The sequence below is a fragment of the Trachemys scripta genome, chromosome 7, assembly GCF_013100865.1.
Source record: "Trachemys scripta elegans isolate TJP31775 chromosome 7, CAS_Tse_1.0, whole genome shotgun sequence".
Lineage (NCBI taxonomy): Eukaryota > Metazoa > Chordata > Testudines > Emydidae > Trachemys > Trachemys scripta.
Genome location: NC_048304.1, coordinates 46,660,173 through 46,680,625, shown reverse-complemented (window position 1 = coordinate 46,680,625; position 20,453 = coordinate 46,660,173). Strand labels below are relative to the sequence as shown.

At 43.9% G+C, this 20,453-nt stretch overlaps 1 protein-coding gene across 1 annotated transcript in view; it reads left to right on the top strand.

Moving 5' to 3' along the window:
* Positions 1-20,453, top strand: part of DCAF1 (DDB1 and CUL4 associated factor 1) — a 113,703-nt gene that overhangs the window by 35,530 nt on the left and 57,720 nt on the right. The window contains exons 6-14 of the mRNA XM_034775400.1: positions 6,220-6,357; positions 7,450-7,953; positions 10,557-10,658; positions 11,355-11,513; positions 14,196-14,375; positions 15,220-15,429; positions 16,656-16,825; positions 17,798-17,922; positions 19,119-20,379. Coding sequence (XP_034631291.1) covers positions 6,220-6,357; positions 7,450-7,953; positions 10,557-10,658; positions 11,355-11,513; positions 14,196-14,375; positions 15,220-15,429; positions 16,656-16,825; positions 17,798-17,922; positions 19,119-20,379 — 2,849 coding nt within the window. The remainder of the gene's footprint in view (positions 1-6,219; positions 6,358-7,449; positions 7,954-10,556; positions 10,659-11,354; positions 11,514-14,195; positions 14,376-15,219; positions 15,430-16,655; positions 16,826-17,797; positions 17,923-19,118; positions 20,380-20,453) is intronic.

The window sequence follows — 20,453 nt, the reverse complement described above, 5'->3', positions numbered from 1 at the left end:
AAAGTTGGAGGGTCTTCAATCTACAGTTCAAGATGCTTCTTTTAGTTGTAAATCCACAGTCCAGAGAATTAGAACAGGAAAGAGGCAAATTAGGTGTGTCAAGGGTCTTTTATTTACTTAAATTTACGGTCCCAAACAAAGCCCACAGCCGCTGAATGTGGAAAGTTACTGGCCCAAGATGGAGTCCAGGGTCACATGAGCATATTACGTGCCCTTACATGTTTTGGTGAATCACAGGGGGTGGCCATTGGCATCTGAGGCATCCTCTGGAAGAGCTATCTGGACAGGATGAGTTTCTTCAATGGTCCATTCAGAGAGTGGAGTGTACTTGATAGGCCATCAACACATAACTGTCTAGCCCTAATGTAAATTCTCTCTGGGGGGTGTCACACAGGAATACAACACATGATTAAGATACAAGTACATAGCCAATATTCATAACTTCAGATACAAAAATGATACATGGCTATAAACAAAAAAATCATACTTAGCAATTGTAATTTTTCCATTGACATCTTATATGACATACTTTGTACAAGATTTGTTGCAATTGTGTAACAGTGGTAGCAACAATGATACAAATGGTACTTCTGGGGGAATTCTGCACCACTACGTGTGCACAGAATTCATGTTCCCTGCAGATTTCTTTGCTTCCCCACAGAAAAATGACTTTCTGACAGGGAAGCAAAGGGAAGCTGCAAGAGCAGTCACACACCACTCCCTACCTGTGCAGGTACATTGTTTCAGGCACCCAGAGCAGCCGGCGGAGAGGTAAATTGCTGCAGGGCTGGGGACACCCAAGCCAGTGGCTCCTACCCTGAGCCCGGATCAGCTGCTAATCCTGGCTGGGCTGGAGGCAGGAGAGGATGGGACTTCCTCTTCCCCTGCAAGGAGAGGCTGGGGCTGTGTCAGACCCACCCTCAGAAACCTCCCCCAGCTGCAGGAAGCGGGGGGGGGTGTCACTGTACAGGGAGCTGCTCCCCCATCTGCCCAACCCCCGTGCATCTGGACCTCCCATACCTACCCCCGCCAAGCCTCACCCCATACATCCAGAACCCCCCTAGCCCACCATACCTGAACCCCACCCCATTGAACCCCAACCCCTGCATCTGGAGCTCCCTGCACCCAGACCTCCTGCCTCCGGACCACCACCCCTGCACCCAGACCACCCCCCACTGAGCTTCCTGCACTCAAACTCCCACTCTGACAAGCCCCCTGCACCACCCTGAGCTCCCACATCTAGACCCCCACGCCACTGACCGCCAATTAGCTGCACCAAGCCCCCACCAAACCCCACTTCCCCAGCAGCCCGACCCCTCTGCTGAGCCCCAACACTTTCACCTGGAAGCCCCTGCAGAATCCCATTGCCCCTGCATCTGGAACTGCCCACTTCCTCCCGCCCCCCCCCTCCCAAGGAGCCACACCTAGACCCTTGTGAGTGTGGATTTTCATATATCTGAGTGATGAAGGTGGGTGTACTTAAATTTTTTAGTGTAGACCTGGCCTATGCCAGTAAATTTTATATTGTAGACCAGGTCTAAGGGCAGGGCTACACTTAAAACACTGCATTGGAGCAGCTGCAGTGAATCAGCTTTGCCTCTGTAGTGCTTAAATGAAGACACCCCTGTGCCAATGAGAGAGCTTCTTGTGTTGGTGTAGCTAAACCACCTCCCTGAGAGGCAGTAGTTATGTTGACGGGAGAAGTTCTCCCATTGCCATAGCTCTGTCTGCACAGAGGGTTAGGTTGGTATAACTGTCTCTTAATGGTGTGGATTTTTCACACCATTGAGCGACATAGTTATATTGATATAGGTCTGTAGTGTAGCCCTGGCCTTAGTGGTTTGCTCGAGGTGCCATGCTGTGGCCATTGAACCTGAGTGGCACCCATGTACTGAGAGTTTGAGTCCTGCCCTATACAGCTTATTGAGGCTTTGTCTACACTTAAAAATTATGTCGACCTAGCTACCTTGCTTAAGGCTGTGAAAAATTTAGTGCCCTGAGCACTGTAGTTAGGTTGCCCTACCCCCCCCAAACTCCCCGGGGTAGACATGGCTAGGTTGGCAGAAGAATACTTTTGTCGATCTAACTACTGGCTCTTGGAGAGATGGATTGACTCCATGACACACACAAAAACCTTTCTGTCCATGTAGGAAGTGTCTATGCTATGGCGGTGTAGCAGCTGTAGTGTAGACCTACCCTGAGAGTATGTTCTGAGAATGATTTACTCTCTGAATTTGCTTCTGCAGGGGTTCCTGAAAGTTTTGCCCTTACAGCAGTCTATAAACTACAATCAACATATAAAAATGTTACTCTAATCCATAAGACAAATTTTTTTAGATCTTTTCACTTCTTTTAAAATGGAAATTTTGCTGCTACCACCACACCATTTTAATGCTGTGTCACATTAGGATCCAGGATAGAGTTGGTGGTGTAAATTGGGGTAATTTGGTTAAAGGGTTTCTCACATACAGGTCCAATCCCTCAACTCCTTATTTGAAGGGAGAGGGGTGATTTTAATATTCAGATTGTTCTAAAATCCATATGCATAGTGAAACTGTCTTGAAAATTGATATTCCACAATAGGGTCTTGGTTAGAATTTGGAAGAAGGGGAGGAGAGAACCCATTGATAAATTAGTCAGTTCACTCCTCAGAGCTATTGTGTCTGGCTGCATTACTCTTCATGGGTTTGATGATTCATTTGAGAACATCCCATTGGGGTGAATAAGCCATTTCATGCTTCTGCAATGCTTCTGTGCTGCAGTATTAACTGCAGAGGGTTCAGAGCCCCCTGGCTGTCTTCACCCTTTTCTTCTCCCTGTGTTCCTGATGGAGCTCAGACTAATAAGGAAGTTTAATTTCTTGGGTGTGCAGAAATGTCCTTCTCAAAAGCCAGCTGACAGGGCAGAGAGCTTTGCCACACACATGCTATAGTTTGTCTGCTAACAATGTCATGTATAAAATGTCATGTATAGTGTACAGACTTGTTTTTTACTTAAGAATAAACTCATTTAACACAAAATTGGGTCCTTTGAGAAACAAGCATTACAGGAGTCAGTACTCTAATAGTTTCTAGTTTACATATTGATGTACAAAACGATTTACTGATTTTTTTTGGTCAATATATTGAAAATGCCCAGAAAACTTCCTGCATAATCTGTTAGGGTTATAGTCTCATCTATCACATCACAATTTCTTAAAAGAATACTCCCACATGCATGCAGTGGTGTGGTCTGGAGGAATGAACAAAAAATTGGGGGGAGTAATAAATAATGAATATTCAGAATATTCTGGATTGCTTGGTAAACTAGGTGCAAGCAAGCAATATACATTTTAATATGGCTAAATGTATACATCTAGGAACAAAAAATGTAGGCCATACTTACAGGATTGAGGATTCTATCCTGGGAACCTGTGACTAAAAAAGACTTGAGAGTTGTGGTGGATAATTAGCTGAATATTAGCTCACAGTGTGATACTGTGACCAAAAGAACTAATATGATCCTGGGCCACATGAACAGTGGAATCTTAAGTAGAAGTAGAGAGATTATTTGACGTTTGCGTTTGGCATTGGTGTGACCACTGCTGGAACCCTGTGTCCAGTTCTGTGCCCACAATTCAAGGAGGATGTAGCTAAATTGGAGAGGGTTCAGAGAAGAGCCGCAAAAATGATTAAATGATTAGAAACAAGAGCCTTATAGTGATAGGCTCAGAGCTCAATCTGTTTAGTTTAACAAAGAGAAGGCTAAGTGGTGACTTGATTACAGTTTGCAAGTATCTGCATGGCGAAAAAATATTTAATAATGGGCTCTTCAATCTAGCAGGGAAAGGTATCATGTGATCCAATGGCTAGAAGTTGAAGCTGGACAAATTCAGGCTGGATATAGTACAAATTTATAATAGTGAGAATAATTAACCATTGGAACAATTTACCAAAGGTTGTGGTGGATTTTCTCCATCACTTACCATTTTAAAATCAAGATGTTACTAAAAGATCTGTTCTAGGAATTATTTTGTGGAATTTCTATGGGCTGTGTTGTAAAGGAGGTCAGACTAGATCAGAGGTGGCCAAATTTATGGATCCTCTGAGCCACTTAGGATAATCCTCAGAAGTTCAAGAACTGGGTGCACCACAAGAGTGGGGCTGAAGCTCCAAGCCCCAGCAAGCACTTCCCTCGGGACTGAAGCCTCTAGACCGCCTTCCCTAGTCCCACTATCCTGCTGCAAGGCAGAAGCCCAATCTCTCCCCCTTTCCCCCCCAAGTCTGGTAAGTGGAGAATGGCGGGTGGGCGGGGATCTCAGCGAGCTGCACTTTAACTGTAAAAGAGTCACATGTGGCTTGCAAGCCCCAGTTTGGCCACCCCTGGACTAGATGATCACAATGGTCCCCTTCTGGCCTTTGAATCTGTTAATCTGTGAAAAACAAAGGGTTGGGAGACAGCAAGTCAGTTGCACTTCTCTGCCCATTCTGTAAAATTGACACTATGTCTATGTGACAGCCTATTTCAGCATAATTTATGTCCCTCAGGGGTGTGAATAAACCACCGCCCTAAGCAACGACAAGTGCTCGTATGCACAGTGTTACGTCTGCGGGAGGAGCTGCTCCCGGCGGCATAGCTTCTGCCGTTCGTGGAGGTGGTTTTATTATGCCAATGAAAAAGCTCTCCCCCTTCAGCATAGAGTATCTTCACCAGATGCACTGCAGCAGCGCAGCTGCATTGGTAGGTGTAGACATGCCCTAAGACAATACCAACCTCCCAAGGTGGTGAGGGTTAACTAGTTAATATTTATAAAAAGCTACATAAGTACCAAGTGTGATATTATTTACTATTAAAATTAATTCTCAGTAGTGACTCTAGGACAACCTGGAAGGGAAAATCACTACATTTGCCCTCTATATGATTGAACTTTACAGAAAATTTTTGGTATTTGTCCTGACAATAGCAAATGTTAGAACTTTATGCTTTTGGTCAATACAAGGCTTTTTTTAATAACTTATAATTTCATCATAAGTAGGGTTCTATTTTTTATCTGATTTTTTTTTCAAAGGTATGAAACCCTTCAGTAAATTCGTTAATTTTTTTATAACATTTTTCAATCATACAGATTTTTTTGTAAACTACACTGCATTTCATTCTTTGTGTGGTGGTTACTTTTGCCATTATTTAATAGTTTTGTTTGTTCCTGGAATAGTATGTCCCTCTAGTGGTCAAAGTATTTCACATTTCATGGATTTTAAAGATTAATTTAAATGCGCTTAAAACATTCTTGAAGAAGAAAATATGAAAGAACTAAAATTGACAACATGTGTATATAAAGTAATTCACTAAAATAAAAATTAGACCACATTTTAAACATCTGTTCTACTCAAATCTTGAGAGGTAAATTCAGGGGTCTGATTTCTTTGCAGCAATACATGACCTTCTAGATGCCCAATTATTATTACTCTATTATTTGTATTGTAGTGAGTAGGGGAGGGATTCCAATTATGTATCAGAGCCCCATAGTAGTAGCTGCTAATGAAACTTTGTGTTCTGCTTTGGGGTCAGTGATACTGTTTCAAGAGAAAAGCAGGATCTTGCACTGTTACTTTTCACTTTTTAATTCTGTCTAGATTAATTCTTATCTGTCAGATATTTTATTCAAACAGAAGTAGGGTGGCATTCTTACTAAAAAAAATAGCTTCTCTTTCTTAGTGAAATGATCAGTACGCTTCCACTGGTGTCTGTTGCACCAAACCATTCTGGATTTAGGGCCAGATTAAGGAATCCCTTATTTTCATTGGTGAGCAATTACTTTCATTAATAGTTCTGTTGGCTCCAAAGGGATCACAATCTGGCCATAAAGAATAATAAAATGTCTTGTTGAAGCAAAGCACTTTTGGCCAGATCCTGCTTCATTATACTAGTGTAAATCCAAAGCAACTCCTCTGAGATCAGTGGAATTACTTCAGGTTTACGCTGGTGTAACTGAGAAAAGAATTAGGCCAGATAGTCAGTGTTAACCTACTGAGTGCTGGTACTTTCCGGGCAATAAGCCAAATGAACGTGTAAGTGAATTCTGCATGCATAGAAATCCTGCCCCAAACCATGTAATGTAAATTGTTGGTGTGTAACATGAATAATGGTAAGTAAGGAGAACTGTGCCACAACACAGTTGATGGTAGAAGGGAGGAAGGGATGAAATTTTAGTGTCTGAATGGCTTTTTTGTTTTACTTTAGGAAGGCATAGTTGAAAATCTATTTAAGTGGGCCCGAGAGGCGGATCAGCCATTGAGGACATATGCAACTGGGTTGCTAGGAGGTGCTATGGAAAACCAAGATATTGCTGCCAACTACAGGGATGAGAACTCTCAACTGGTAATGTCCACATGAGATGCTTTTCTTTTCGGGAGAGGGACTTGAAATTATAAAACTTTTTTTGTTTGCTTGGGGCTGCTGACATTTACGAAATAGTATTTTATGCACTCTTTAATGGCTCTAATAGTAAAACTGCAGGAGTAAATGCCTTTTGTTTCATTCACCTTCTCCTCGAAGGCATATTTTTTGATGGTATGTTTTGTGACCCAATTTCTTGTGCTCTGTGGGTGGCATTTTCAAAAGTACCTATGGGAGCTAAGAACACAAGTACCATTGACTGTCAATGGAAGTTGTGCTCCTAGCTCCCTTAAGTACTTTTGAATATTCCACTCAAAGTCCATAGCTATCACATGTCAAAGCTCACATATTGGACACACACTGTAAAATGAAAGGCAGAACAACAAAGAAACAACTTAACGTGAAATAACATTTTTTTAATATGAAGTCTTTTATCACTTTAGTTTTGTGATACCTTATGTAAATTGTCAATACGTAAATGGCATAAATTTAGATCCATATGGGACGGGTGAAATTAGCTCTCAAATGAATACGATACATCAATGTATGAGCAGGATTAAATTCATTCTTGCACAACTGAGGTGAAATTGGGTCTTGAGAGTTTTCTAGAAACTTAAGTCAAGTTTGATATAATTACTGCTGCAGAGGTAGTGTGCACTTGCCACAGGCTCAGGGAGTAGAGGAAGCGCTCAGGGGACACAAAGGATCTTCTAGCATATGTATTCTGGCTATAGCATTTCAGTTGTTGATTACAACTCCCAGGCCGCCTCCTCGTCAGTCATAAGGATGTTGGGTATTGTTGGCCTTATTCATACAGGAAGCCATTATGGCTAAAAGTACCTTCCCTTTTGCTTGATTAGAATTCCTTAGGTTTAAATATTTGAGGCAGATTATTTCTGGCCCAAATGCAGACCACAGCATGCATGATACCTTATGCTAAAGAGCTGGATCTATGATAAGCGTGAGAAGACTTACAAATCTGGTAATGGCCAATCTTTGGAGCAGGCTAGATGCATTATTTGGTTATTACATGAAGTCAGTGGATGCATTCTGACTTGTTTCTTTGCATGACAGGTAGCTTTGGTTCTTCGACGGCTACGGGAGCTACAGGGTAATGAAATGACCATGAAACAGGAAAACAAGCGTCCCAGTCCTCGGAAACTGCCTTCGGAACCTCTGTTGCCTCTGGATGAAGAGGCTGTGGATATGGACTATGGGGAGATGGCAGTAGATGGGGAACAGGAGGAAGTTGCCGGGGATATGGACATCTCTTTTCATCTTGATACAAGCCACAAGACCAGCAGTCGAGTGAATTCTGCCACCAAGCTTGAGGACATGGGACTAAGGAAAAGCAAATCAGGGAAACAGCATGAAAGAGACAGCTTCCGGAAGGCCAAACAAAAACTGGGCTTCTCTTCTTCAGAGCCAGAGCGGATGTTTGTTGAGTTATCCAACAGCAGCTGGTCAGAAATGTCCCCATGGGTAATTGGCACCAACTATACCCTTTACCCTTTGACTCCTGCCATAGAGCAGAGACTAATTCTGCAGTACCTGACCCCCTTAGGAGAATACCAAGAGGTGAGCATATAGGGGAGGGGAGGAAGCAGACTGAGTTTTAATTGTTTTGATGAGACTTTTGTATGTTTTAGGCTTGGCAAGATTTGCTTTTAATCAATAACTGTCGGTGAAAGTTGATTTCTATTGACACACTGAAATAGACTAAAACAAATCAATTGGTGACACCAGGCAGAGGGTTTCCTGTGCTGCCTCAGCACCAGTGACACCTGATTCCGGGAGTCACAAGATACAGGTAGGGGTGCGATCCTGGTAGGACAGAGCAGAGATCCCTGGCTAGGACTGCAAGGAGGAGGAAGATGAGCCCTTGGCCACAAGGGAGACCACCACACTGCTGAATGGCTCCTGTGGCAGTGGAGGGTGCCCACTGCAGTCCTGCTGTGACAGACCCACTCTCTCACTCATGAGTTGGGAGTGAAGGGGATCTCTCTTTTGCCCTGTCAGAACCGCAGCCTTCTCCACACCCCATAGAGACTGGGTGTCACTGGCCCTGTGGCCTGCAGGGTATCCTTTGCAGCTCAGTGGTCCCTGCTTAGCTCCCTCACTCCTGTGACAGTGGAGCTGCAGAGGGCAACCTGCATGGATTGCGGGACCAGTGACATCTGATCCCTGTAGGCATAAGGTGCAAGGGAGGCTGTGGTCTCCTGGTCCAGAGGAGCGGAAACCCCTGGCCAGGACTGCAAGGAAGTGGATGAGCCCCCGGCAGTTCCAGCCTGGGGCAGCCTCCACGCTTCTGGCTGGTGCATGAGTGAGTGGAGCCAGTGACATCTGGTCCCTGCAGGCGCAAGGTGTGGGGAAAACTGCGATCCTGGCCTGGCAGAAGAGACCTCTGGCCAGTACTGCAAGGAGGAGTCATCGTTGTCCCTGGCCATGGAGGATGCTATTCCACTTCTGAATGGCTTTATTCCTGGGCAGGTGCCATTCAGCAGTGTGGTGTCCACCCCTGCAGCAGTCGTCCTCAGGCCCTGGCTAGGGGTCTTTGCTGTACCCCGTTAGAACCCCAGCCTTCCCCACACCTGCAGGGATCCAGTGTCACCAGTCCTGTGGCCATCAAGGGATCCCTCTTCAGCTCTGCTGTCACGGCCCCACTTGCTCACTCATCAGCGAAGAGTGTGGGAACTGTCCCTGGGAAGGAACTGTTCAGCAGTGGGATGGCCTCCCCCCGGCTGGGGGGCTCATTATCCTGTTCAGTCCTGCCTGGGGGTCTCTGCTCCATCAGGCCTGGATGACTACAGCCACATCTTGAGCCCTGATGTCTTGGGCCTCTCAGTTGCAGTTAGCCCCTGCAATCCCACCGTCAGTACTGTTAACATGAACTCCAACCCTATATGCCCCACAACTGTAAAAATAAAAATAGTTAAAAATAGAAAAAAAACCCTTCAAAATAAAAATAAATAAAGATAATTATCAAAATTAAAACAAAAAAATAATCAAATTCTGCCAACCCTATGTATGATATTAGGGGGAAAGATCTGAGTGCCATTGTTCCATTTCAGGGTGTGTCCTGAATGTGGCATAGGTCACTATAGATTCCTAAAGTGTAAATTATCTTCAGACTAATTGTTCACTTAAAATATGAGACATAAATGGTTAAGGTGAAACTAAGCGGCAGTCCTGGCTAACAGTTATAGAGTAGGTCACTGGGAATCAGAATCCTGGATTCTGTTTTTTTCTTAACTCTTAGTGATTTGTTGTGTGAGACGGGGCAAATATCGTAGGGAAATTGTATATGTTTCAAGATATCTGTAAAATTAAGATTTACACCCTACATTTGTAATGTGCTTTGAGAGGAAAGATGCCATGTATGTGTGAAGTGTTAAACCAAGTGCCTTGTGTGACCGCTTCAGTAATCCTGGTTTCTGGAAGTTAGCTCCATTCATGCTGCACAGAAAAGCTGGAAAATGGAGCTGTTTGCTTTGTTGTATATCTGGACACAAATAGTAGGGGTAGGACCAGTTTCACCAAGAAGCCATGATTTAACACAGGTCTGTCGAGAGGCTGTACCTTTGCTTAGAAAATTTCCCTTGATTGACTTGGTCTGAGATGCAACACAGCAACACAAAATTGCTTTATGGCATACCTTACATGTGCATATGCAGTCTTTGCTTCTGAGAGAACCAAAGAAACTATGGGACTGTCATAATAATCCCCATGTATTGCTGCATGCTGGATAGCATGCAGTCTGTCAGCAATAATAAGATATAAAATTTTGAGTTAATACTTGCACATATAATTTTATATGAAGGGGTTTTGGCTTTGTTGCCCTGCTCTCCTGTTTTTTGTTGGGTAGTTGTCTTTGCACAGATGGAAAACGGAACCTACCGCCAGGGTGTTCCCTGTATGGACATGTCATATTCTTACAGAAGGAGTGGCTTGAGATTTCCATGTGGCCGCTGTCATGCACCTTGCTGCAGTCAGCAGATGTATTACAAGAGGTCTGTTAACTTTTATTGCTTCCTATGGATGGAGCTGGGTACCTTTGACCTCTCATAACAGGTATCCTCTAATAGGGCAAAATTGGGGTTTGGGAAAAGAGTAAAAAATAAAACAGATCTTTTAAATGCTATGAAACATTGAGCAAGTCTCTCAATTCTCACTGTTTTCAGCTGCTCCCTATCTTCATGCAACTTGGATCAAGAGAGCTGATGATGTTCTACATTGACCTGAAACGGACCAATGATGTGCTGCTTACCTTTGAAGCTCTAAAGGTAAATTACTCTCAGAGTGCAAAGAAGTTGTGTGTTGAATTTGGTGCATTGAACCAGCTATTTGCTCTGCGGGCTCAAAGGTGTCTGAGATGAATGCTCTTCTCCTTCAGTAGATGGCACCTGTATGTCGTGCAAGCTGGCCTGGGATTGGAAATGGAATCAATTTGAATCAGATGCTTCCTTGCTCTGCAGGGACAAAGCAAGCAACAAGTGGGAGAGACCACTTCCCATTTGTCATATAAAATAAATGGGGAGTGATTTCTAGTGGCGAGAGCAAGTGAATAAATGTCGATTGCAGGTTCTAATCTTGGCATTACTGCTAATTGGCTGTGTAACCTTGAACAAATCACTGAAGTGCAGTTAGGTTAAGATTCCCTATGTGTAAAACGACGATTCTTTCCAGCCTTTATAAAGTTCTTTGAGTGTTCATATTCGCTTAACGTAGTTCCGTTTAAAGTCGCATTTTTCAGGAACATAACTACAACGTTAAGCGAGGAGTTACTGTATAATAGAAAGGTGTTGACATAAGTTAAATTTTACATTCTGCTGCCTGTGATGGTGGGGAGAATAGGAATTAAGGAACCACATTTCTCTGCTACCTCCCTACACAAGTAGCAGGGCAGGATCTTTCTCAAGTGTTGCAGAGCACTGAGAGAAGTATGGGGAATCCCACACTAACCTGCTTTCTTTTCTTAGCATTTGGCATCGTTGCTGCTCCACAACAAGTTTGCTACGGAGTTTGTTGCTCATGGAGGAGTGCAGAAGCTGCTAGAGATTCCTCGTCCTTCCATGGCAGCTACAGGGGTCTCCATGTGCTTATATTATCTATCCTACAACCAGGATGCCATGGAGAGGGTAAGAGACATTCCCTTACGAGGGTTGTAGTGATTCACAGGGTATCAAGAAGCTCTGTGTCACTGTTGGTTCAAACAATGAATGAACAGTTCAATGGTAGAGCTGAAGAGCCAGCTACTGTTTTGAGGCCCTGGCCTGTACAGAGAAGGAGTGAAGTGAAGGAATATGTACAGTACCACTGAGAGAGTGTTTGACTGATTATGTTTAAGCATGGGGGTGTGTAACTCCTTCCAGAGGGTGTAACCGGGGGAATAGCAGAACGTAAAATCACAGGAAAATTTGCCAACCCCCCTTCCCAATTTTGTAATCTGTATTATGTAGAAGGTCATATGATCATATTGCTCCCTTCTGGCCTTTCAAATCTATGAATTCGTGGCTACTGATTTACTGGGATTGCTTTTCCACATAAAATCCAAGCTTGGGTGGCTGCTCTATTGCACGGTCCAGAGGGAGGCTCCAAAACAAGCACTGAAACTTCATGAGGCCACCCACACTTCATTGTATAGTTCACCTGCAACAATGGTTCACAGTTAATCTGGGAGGGCATATCTCATGGGATCCCACAGGGATTAGTTCTGGGTCTCATACTAGTCAGTATTTTAATTAATGACTTGGATAACAGAGTGGAGCATATGTTTATAAAATTTGCTGATGACACCATGCTGGGAGGGGTTGCAAGCACTTTGGAGGATGGGATTAGAATTCAAAATGTGACAAATTGGAGAACTGGTCTGAAATCAACAAGCAGAAATTCAGTGGGAGACCTGATAAGTTTTCAAATTTATTAAAGGCTGTAATGGAGAACAGTTGATCACTGTGCTAGCTTGATTATCACTTCAAAAGTTTTTTTTCTCTTACTTAATTGGCCTCTCAGAGTTGGTAAGACAACTCCCACCTGTTCATGCTCTCTGTATGTGTGTATATATATCTCCTCAATATATGTTCCATTCTATATGCATCCGAAGAAGTGGGCTGTAGTCCACGAAAGCTTATGCTCTAATAAATTTGTTAGTCTCTAAGGTGCCACAAGTACTCCTGTTCTTTTTGCGGATACAGACTAACACGGCTGCTACTCTGATACCTGTCGCTATGAACAGAGTAGCTAAGGAGAGTTATTTCCCTACCTGAATTTTTTTTTTTTTTTTATCTGCAACTAGGAAGTTTCTTTGTCTCCTCTTGTCAGATTATGAGAATCTGCTAACAACGTCCCTCCAGTTTTTGTCTGTTTCTAAATTGCTTCGAATAGTATGTTAGAATGACTGCTACAAATGTAATTTTGTGCAATGACTGGCTTCTTAAAATGAGACGGGCTGGATATAACTCTCTCAGAATACAGTAACTAGTTGTTCTGAGTTGCCTGGAACGGTCACTGGACAGTAACTGAAGCTGTTCACACTGTAGCTCCTGGAGCAAGGAGTCTTGCTTTTGTTTCTTCTATGATACTCTGTTCTGGTAGGTACCAAATTGGGGTACTGGAGTGCTGGTCTCAAAAGGATGTATGGTTAAGAGACTTGACCATAGATCATATCTTTCATTTAACACTGATTGTGGCTACCATCTTTGAGCCCCTTTAGACAGGTTTTGGTGGTACCCTGTATTTAGCCCCACAGGTGTACCACACTTCCAAAGTGACAGTAGGCTACATGTGGTTCCTGGCCATATCACCTTAACTTCTTAGGCTCTCTTTTTCAACTAAGGACAGTAGCAACTAAACTAGTAGTTAACATAAGAAACTACACTTCTGTCTATTAAATTCCTTAGTGTCTGACTGTTCCTGAATTTCTGCTTATTTCTTTTCTGTTTGACACCAACTCCAGTAAACAAGTAGTGTACAGGTTTGTGGTTATCCTGCATGATGAGCAGTTAACCTGGAGCTAAAGAGGGATTTCTGCTAGCATAGCACGGTGAACACCACTGTCCAAAAGTGGTGGCAGTTAACCAAAATCTCTGGATAATTGGCAGCCAGCACATCACTATCATCTGACTTCCTCCAGCTGTCTGGCAGAGAGCAAAGGGGAGTGGTTCCAGAAAACACAGGACAGGGGATGGAAAACTAGTTAGCTAGCTTGATCTAACTAGAGCACTTCTAACTACTGGCACTTAGGATCCTCTTGTCTCTGTACACCCCTACTGCCCTAATAAGGAGAACCTGTTCGACAGGCCTTTCCAATGATCCAAACCCCACTTTTCTGAAGCTCCTGGTTTATATTCAGATGTAAACTCTGCAAGTCAAAGAACATTTCTGTTTGTCTAAGCTGCCTCTCCTGTGCCTGATAAATATAAATAATGATCTGAAACAAGGTCATATTGTCTGACCTTAGCAAGGCTAATGGGCTTTTGGATTTTTTTTTTTTTTAAAGTATGGTATATGACTAAAGATTACAGGTTAATAGAACAGTTTGTTAAAAATGCCACTTCCTATCCAGAGAGGTGGGACCATGGTGCAGTCAGCCACTGTGGGCTAAATGGGGCAAAGTCTTTTGAGCCACGCACATGTTTTCGAGTTGTGTCCTTCAGTTTGAGATTCAGAGGTTGTGCTCATTGCTGCTCAGGATAAAAGCAATTATATTAGTAATTACTTCACTTCTTATGTAGTGAGTGGTGACTGTCTGAGTGTAAGCACGCACTCAGTGTGTCTGTCCCCAGGATGGGAGGGTTGTCATTGCACCTTTTGCTTTGTAGGTGTGCATGCATCCCCATAACGTGCTGTCGGATGTTGTGAACTACACCCTGTGGTTGATGGAATGCTCCCATGCCTCGGGCTGCTGCCATGCTACCATGTTCTTCTCCATTTGCTTCTCCTTCCGTGCTGTCCTGGAGCTCTTCGACAGGCATGATGGCCTCCGTCGCCTAGTGAACTTGGTAACGATTACAGTCTCCTTTTATGTTCCGAGACATTGCTTTAGTGTCAAGTTTTAGAGCTCTTACCTTTATAGCTGTAAAGAGCTCCATTTTCTCCAACCCTCCCTCCCTCCCATTGGAATAGATGGAGGTGGGATGTGGGGATTCTGTGTGATGGATGTCAGTAGCCTGCCTCCTCATTTTGGGGTCATTTTTACTCTCTTCTCACACTCAAAGATACTATGATTATCAGGGCTGGCTCTAGGTTTTTTGCCACCCTCGCTCCCGGGCCCCCCCAAAAAACCAAAACAAACCTCAGCGCAACTGCCGAAGCGCCCCCCCCCTATTGATTATTGTCTTTAAGGCTGAGGACTGGGTGAAACTTCCCAAACAGCCTGTTAGTGCTGCTCCTTGGTTGAGCAATGGCTTCTTGGTTGGGCAATGGCCTATTAAATTCTAACTTTGGCTTAGTTCTCAGACCTTTCACCTCATGAGTGATACCATTCCACCAACGTGTATTCTAATCCTCATGTGATTGCTGTAGAAACACCTTTTCCAGATCTGTCCTGATGTGGCTATGGGATTTGCCTTTGGTTTTATGTGTAACAGGGGACAGGGACCTACTCTTTCCGGAGAATGTTGCTATTCACCCAGTTATCTCTATCTCTGCAAAAAGAGGCTTAATAGCTGAAAGAGAACACAAATCTACAGTTTCAGCTGTGATATTTGATATCCATCCTGATAGTGAGGTTAGCTCTATAGGGTAAGTTTTCGTACATATGCAGTTGGCAGTTGTAGGCATCTTATTCCTGAAGAATGAGCCTAGTGAAAAGATGCTTCCCCTTTCTTGACTTGCTTTGTATAGATCAGCACCTTGGAGATCTTAAACCTGGAAGACCAGGGAGCCCTCCTCAGTGACGACGAGATCTTTGCCAGTCGCCAAACTGGGAAGCACACTTGCATGGCCCTGCGCAGGTACTTTGAAGCTCACCTTGCCATCAAACTTGAACAGGTGAAGCAGTCGCTTCAGCGCACTGAAGGTGGCATTCTGGTCCATCCGCAACCACCGTACAAGGTGAGCAGTCTGTGAGTGACGTTTTCACATTGTCGCAGACATGGAAATGAAATAATCTCTTCTGAAGTCAGTGGAATCCATGCAGGATACACAACAGACTGTTTTGTATTTTTCCCCAGTGAACTTCATGGCAATAGAAAAATGGCTGTAGCAAAGTTTCAGGGGGTATTTGGCTTTCATTTAATTGGGAGCTGCCACTTCTTTCCCATCAAAGAGTTAAGCTAAGAGTGTCTAATCAGAACTTTTTCATCACATACCTACTTCCTTCTCATGTTTTTCACCTCTGAAAGGGCAAGATCAAGAAAGTTTTTAAAGGTACTGAAGAGAATTTGGGTCACATTGTGAGATTCTGCTCTGGCAACAGAGGGAACAATCCTCTCTGTGCCCAAGGAGGACAATAGTCTTTAGAAATAATCTAAGAAATCCTTGTGTTACCTTTAGTTGATCTTAAATTGTAAATCCATTAACCATTCGTCCTGAGGGAGCAGATTCAATACATTTATGGTTTCTGTTCTGGTGTTTTGCTGTGTTTTTAGATGTGAACTGAAAAGACAACTTCCACTTCTGTGGAGTGACAAAAATTACACTTAGTTTCATTCAGAAAAACAAAGGAATTAAAAATGCAGGAATCTTGTGTTAAAGTCACTTTTCTTTTATGTTCTAAAACACATGTTTATTGAAATGTACGAAAGATGAAGTGACGAAGGTCGAGAAAAAAGCCTATTCAGGTTTTTTTCTATTTTAAATGGTTTTTATGATTGGAATTTAGGGACTGTAACTCCATTTTACTGCAGCTTTTTGAGAGTTTGAATCATATTAGTGTAAAATTCTTACTGAACTCTTTCTAAATTGTGTAGTAGTTACTGTATATTAGCCCCATGAGGCCAGAACTTTTATTTTGATGCTTTCTTAGCTTTTCTCAAACTCACTTGTCATTTCTAGGTCTAGTGGGAAACTTGAAGGATATTGTTTTAGTAATTTCTCTAGCATCTATGTAGTGGCAGCTATACTAGATAGTACAGTAAGGGAATAAAGTGCAAAACAACAGCAAGTTAACTACGAGTGAAATCGTATTTATTTTAGCTGCGTGGTGTCTTAATGCCACTAGACTTGGATGTTCATGCAACTGCCAAGGGGAGTGATTTCCTAAGAATATAGGATGTAATCTCTACTAAGCATATAACCTTTGTGATAGCTCTTTAATTCACCCTGCCTCCTCCCTACAGGCCTGTTCCTACACTCATGAGCAGATTGTGGAGATGATGGAGTTTCTAATAGAGTATGGTCCAGCACAGCTCTACTGGGAGCCAGCAGAAGTCTTTCTCAAATTGTCTTGTGTGCAACTCATGCTCCAGCTTATCTCCATAGCATGCAACTGGAAGACATACTATGCCAGGTGAGACAGTAGAAACTATACTATACTCCTGCATTTCCCAAACTGTAGGGTGCAACTCTGTAGTGGGGCATTGAATACTTTAAATAAGAAAATTTTCCATTTTTACATTAAATAGAGCCCCAACATCTGATTAAGGGCACACACATACAGTGTCTCATGATCTGCAGGGAGCCTGTGCTATAGTCATGTAGTTAGTGTGTATGAAAGAAGGAGTATCATTGACAGCTGAACCACAGTGGAAACATGATGTGAATGCCATAAAGGCTCTACAGAGCCAGAATGTTCTAGTTTTCAAGAATTAATGGTAAAATAGAAGCTGAGTAGATTTTAACCAGTCTTAATCCACTGCATTTCCCATCCACCCCTAACTTTGCTTACTTTTCATTGTGTTTGCTTAGTAGCAGAAAGCAATAACCACAGCATTGTTGGAGACTAGAAAACATAATCTTTCATAGTGCAGAGAGAAGGGAAAAACCAACTATTTAGGCTACCCTGCAGAGGGCAAATCTCCATTAGCTGGGTCAAGGAGAGATACTTCTCATCTCTCTGTGTTGACTTTGCTGAATTTGGCCAGGTGTTTTGAAATATGAGCCTATATAGAGGTTATGACTATCTGGCCAGTCAAAAAGTGGGTGTTGGAAGCTGCTGATTTACTGTATTATACTTAGACTGGTGACCTCAGAGGAAATTCTATTGTGACCAAACTCTAGAGTTGGACCAAACTAATCTAGGAGATGTCACTCCTAAAGGCCTCTCTGCTGTTTTTGACAATAGGCTCGCTACAGCAGCATGCTGCCAGAGCAAAACTACTTTCTGATAAATTCCTGAGACATCTCATCCCCTGGACCTCATCCTACATTGCAGTATCCAACATGTAGCCAAAGAGAGAAGAATCTGCAGGGAGTCCTGTTGAAGTGTTATAAATGTTCTATCCTAGTATTTCTAATTATTTCTTTTGCTGTCCTCTTCCAGGAATGACACAGTACGCTACGCTTTGGATGTTCTGGCTATCCTTACTGTGGTTCCTAAAATCCAGTTGCAGCTGGCAGAGCCTGTAGATGTGTTGGATGAAGCAGGATCTACTGTCTCCACTGTGGGTAAGCTGAGCTTGGCCTTTAGGGTTTAAGTACTTTAACAATCATAGAATATTAGGGTTGGAAGAGACCTCAGGAGGTCATCTAGTCCAATCCCCTGTTCAAAGCAGGACCAGCATATCTTTAGTTAAATGGTATTTAGGTGACTTGTTTCATGCCCCCCCCCCAGTAAGATAGAGGGCTACAGCACTTGGTTCATAGTCACAGCCAGTGATGCAAATAAATGAAAGGAGATTGTGATATAGTATTTAAATTGTAAACTCCTGGAGGGCACAGCCTTTGTCTCCTCCTTGTTCTGAAGAACCCAGAGCACATTGTCAGAGCTCAACAAATAATACTGGCAAATCCACATTTCCAATGGGAGAGTGAGGGTCACTCAGCTTCCCGGACTCTAAGTGTCCTCATGGGATATGGCATTGGGAGTGGGTAGGAGGGGAGTACTGACTGTTAAATAATTAAACAGCTGATGAGTGTGCCCCTTTTTGATTGTCTCTTGGGTCAGTCATGCCACACACTCACAGCTTGCAAATGAATCAACTGGCTGATTTCTGGGTTCTAAATGTTAGCAGGAAGGGGCCTGGCATGTTATAGAAGTGGGGCTGGGGAGGAGACACTTGGTGTAGCTGTGAGAGAGAATCTCTCGTGTGAGCACTTTCTCTGGGCAGCACACTGCTCCTTCCTGGAATGAAGGTTGGGTTTGAAGAACAATTAAAGTAATAGATGCTTTTTGACCAAAAAGCAATCAGTTCCAGCCTTTTTTCTTTGAGTCACTCTGGAGGGTGTGATGTATATTGTCCTTTATTTAAATAAAAAGTTACCCTCTCCTACACTTTTGCTTTGTTACGTACATAATAGCTGCTTTCTGTGATGTCAGTCCCCATGTCATAGCTGCAGTCTGGTGAGGTGCCTGACCTAAAGCGAACATGGACCATGCCTGATCACTTTCTGTGAGAGACCATATTTGACCCACCACCGAGTATTGCTGTGGTGTGATTCACGGAGCATATCAGTGGGTGGTACTAGTGGAGGGGATTATTTAGCCTGGGGAGATAGAGGAACAGCTGTGGTGGTCAGAGAGAATGTGGTGACTGCAGAGGTCCCCAGATGAAGAGCTGAGCAATGTCTCGTACTCTGATTTGTAGAACAATGTGTAATGCTTAACTAGGCTAGCATGGTAACAGAAGTATTTCTCTCATTAGGTATCAGCATCATCCTGGGAGTTGCTGAGGGTGAATTTTTCATCCATGATGCAGAGATCCAGAAATCAGCCCTTCAGATCATCATCAACTGTGTGTGTGGCCCAGATAATCGGATCTCCAGTATCGGCAAATTCATCTCGGGAACACCCCGACGAAAGCTCCCCCAGGCACCCAAAAGCAGTGAACACACACTGGCCAAGATGTGGAATGTGGTGCAGTCCAACAATGGCATCAAAGTGCTGCTGTCACTGCTGTCTATAAAGATGCCAATTACAGATGCAGATCAGATCCGAGCGTTAGCCTGCAAGGCCTTGGTGGGGCTGTCCCGTAGCAGTACTGTCCGGCAGATCATCAGCAAGCTTCCCCTCTTCAGCAGCTGTCAGATCCAGCAACTGATGAAGGAGCCTGTGCTCCAGGACAAGCGCAGTGACCATGTCAAGTTCTGCAAGTATGCTGCTGAGCTGATAGAGCGTGTCTCGGGGAAGCCATTGCTGATTGGCACAGATGTCTCCTTGGCTCGGTTGCAGAAAGCGGATGTGGTGGCCCAGTCAAGGATCTCGTTTCCTGAAAAGGAGTTGCTGCTTTTGATTCGGAACCATCTCATCTCTAAGGGGCTAGGAGAAACTGCTACTGTCCTCACTAAAGAGGCAGATCTACCCATGACTGCGGCATCTCACTCCTCTGCCTTCACCCCTGTTGCAGCCGCTGCCTCCCCTGTGGCTCTGCCTCGCACACCTCGTATAGCTAATGGTATCTCAGCTCGACTGAGTAGCCATGCTTCTGTAGGTTCTACTGCCACTTCTGTCCATGCTCAACCAAGGCCTTCTGTATCCCAGGGTCCACTTGCCCTTCCAGGTCCTTCTTATGCCAGCAACTCCCCTTTGATTGGCAGGATTAGCTTCATCAGAGAGAGGCCACCACCCTGCAATGGCAGGAAAATCAGAGTGCTGAGACAAAAATCGGACCACGGCGCCTACAGCCAGAGCCCAGCCATCAAAAAGCAGCTGGACAGACACCTCCCTTCCCCACCCACGCTGGACAGTATAATTACAGAGTACCTTAGGGAGCAGCATGCCCGCTGCAAGAACCCTGTTGCCACCTGCCCCCCTTTCTCTCTCTTTACTCCCCACCAGTGCCCTGAGCCAAAACAGAGGCGCCAGGCGCCAACTAACTTTACCTCGCGGCTGACCCGTAGGGCGGCCTTTCCGAAGTATGGAGGGGTGGACGGTGGATGCTTTGATAGACACCTTATATTCAGCAGGTAAGGAAGAAAGGAATGTTTCTCAAATCCTCTTTGGGTGGTGTCTGTGCCAAAAGGTCTTACCTGCTACAAAG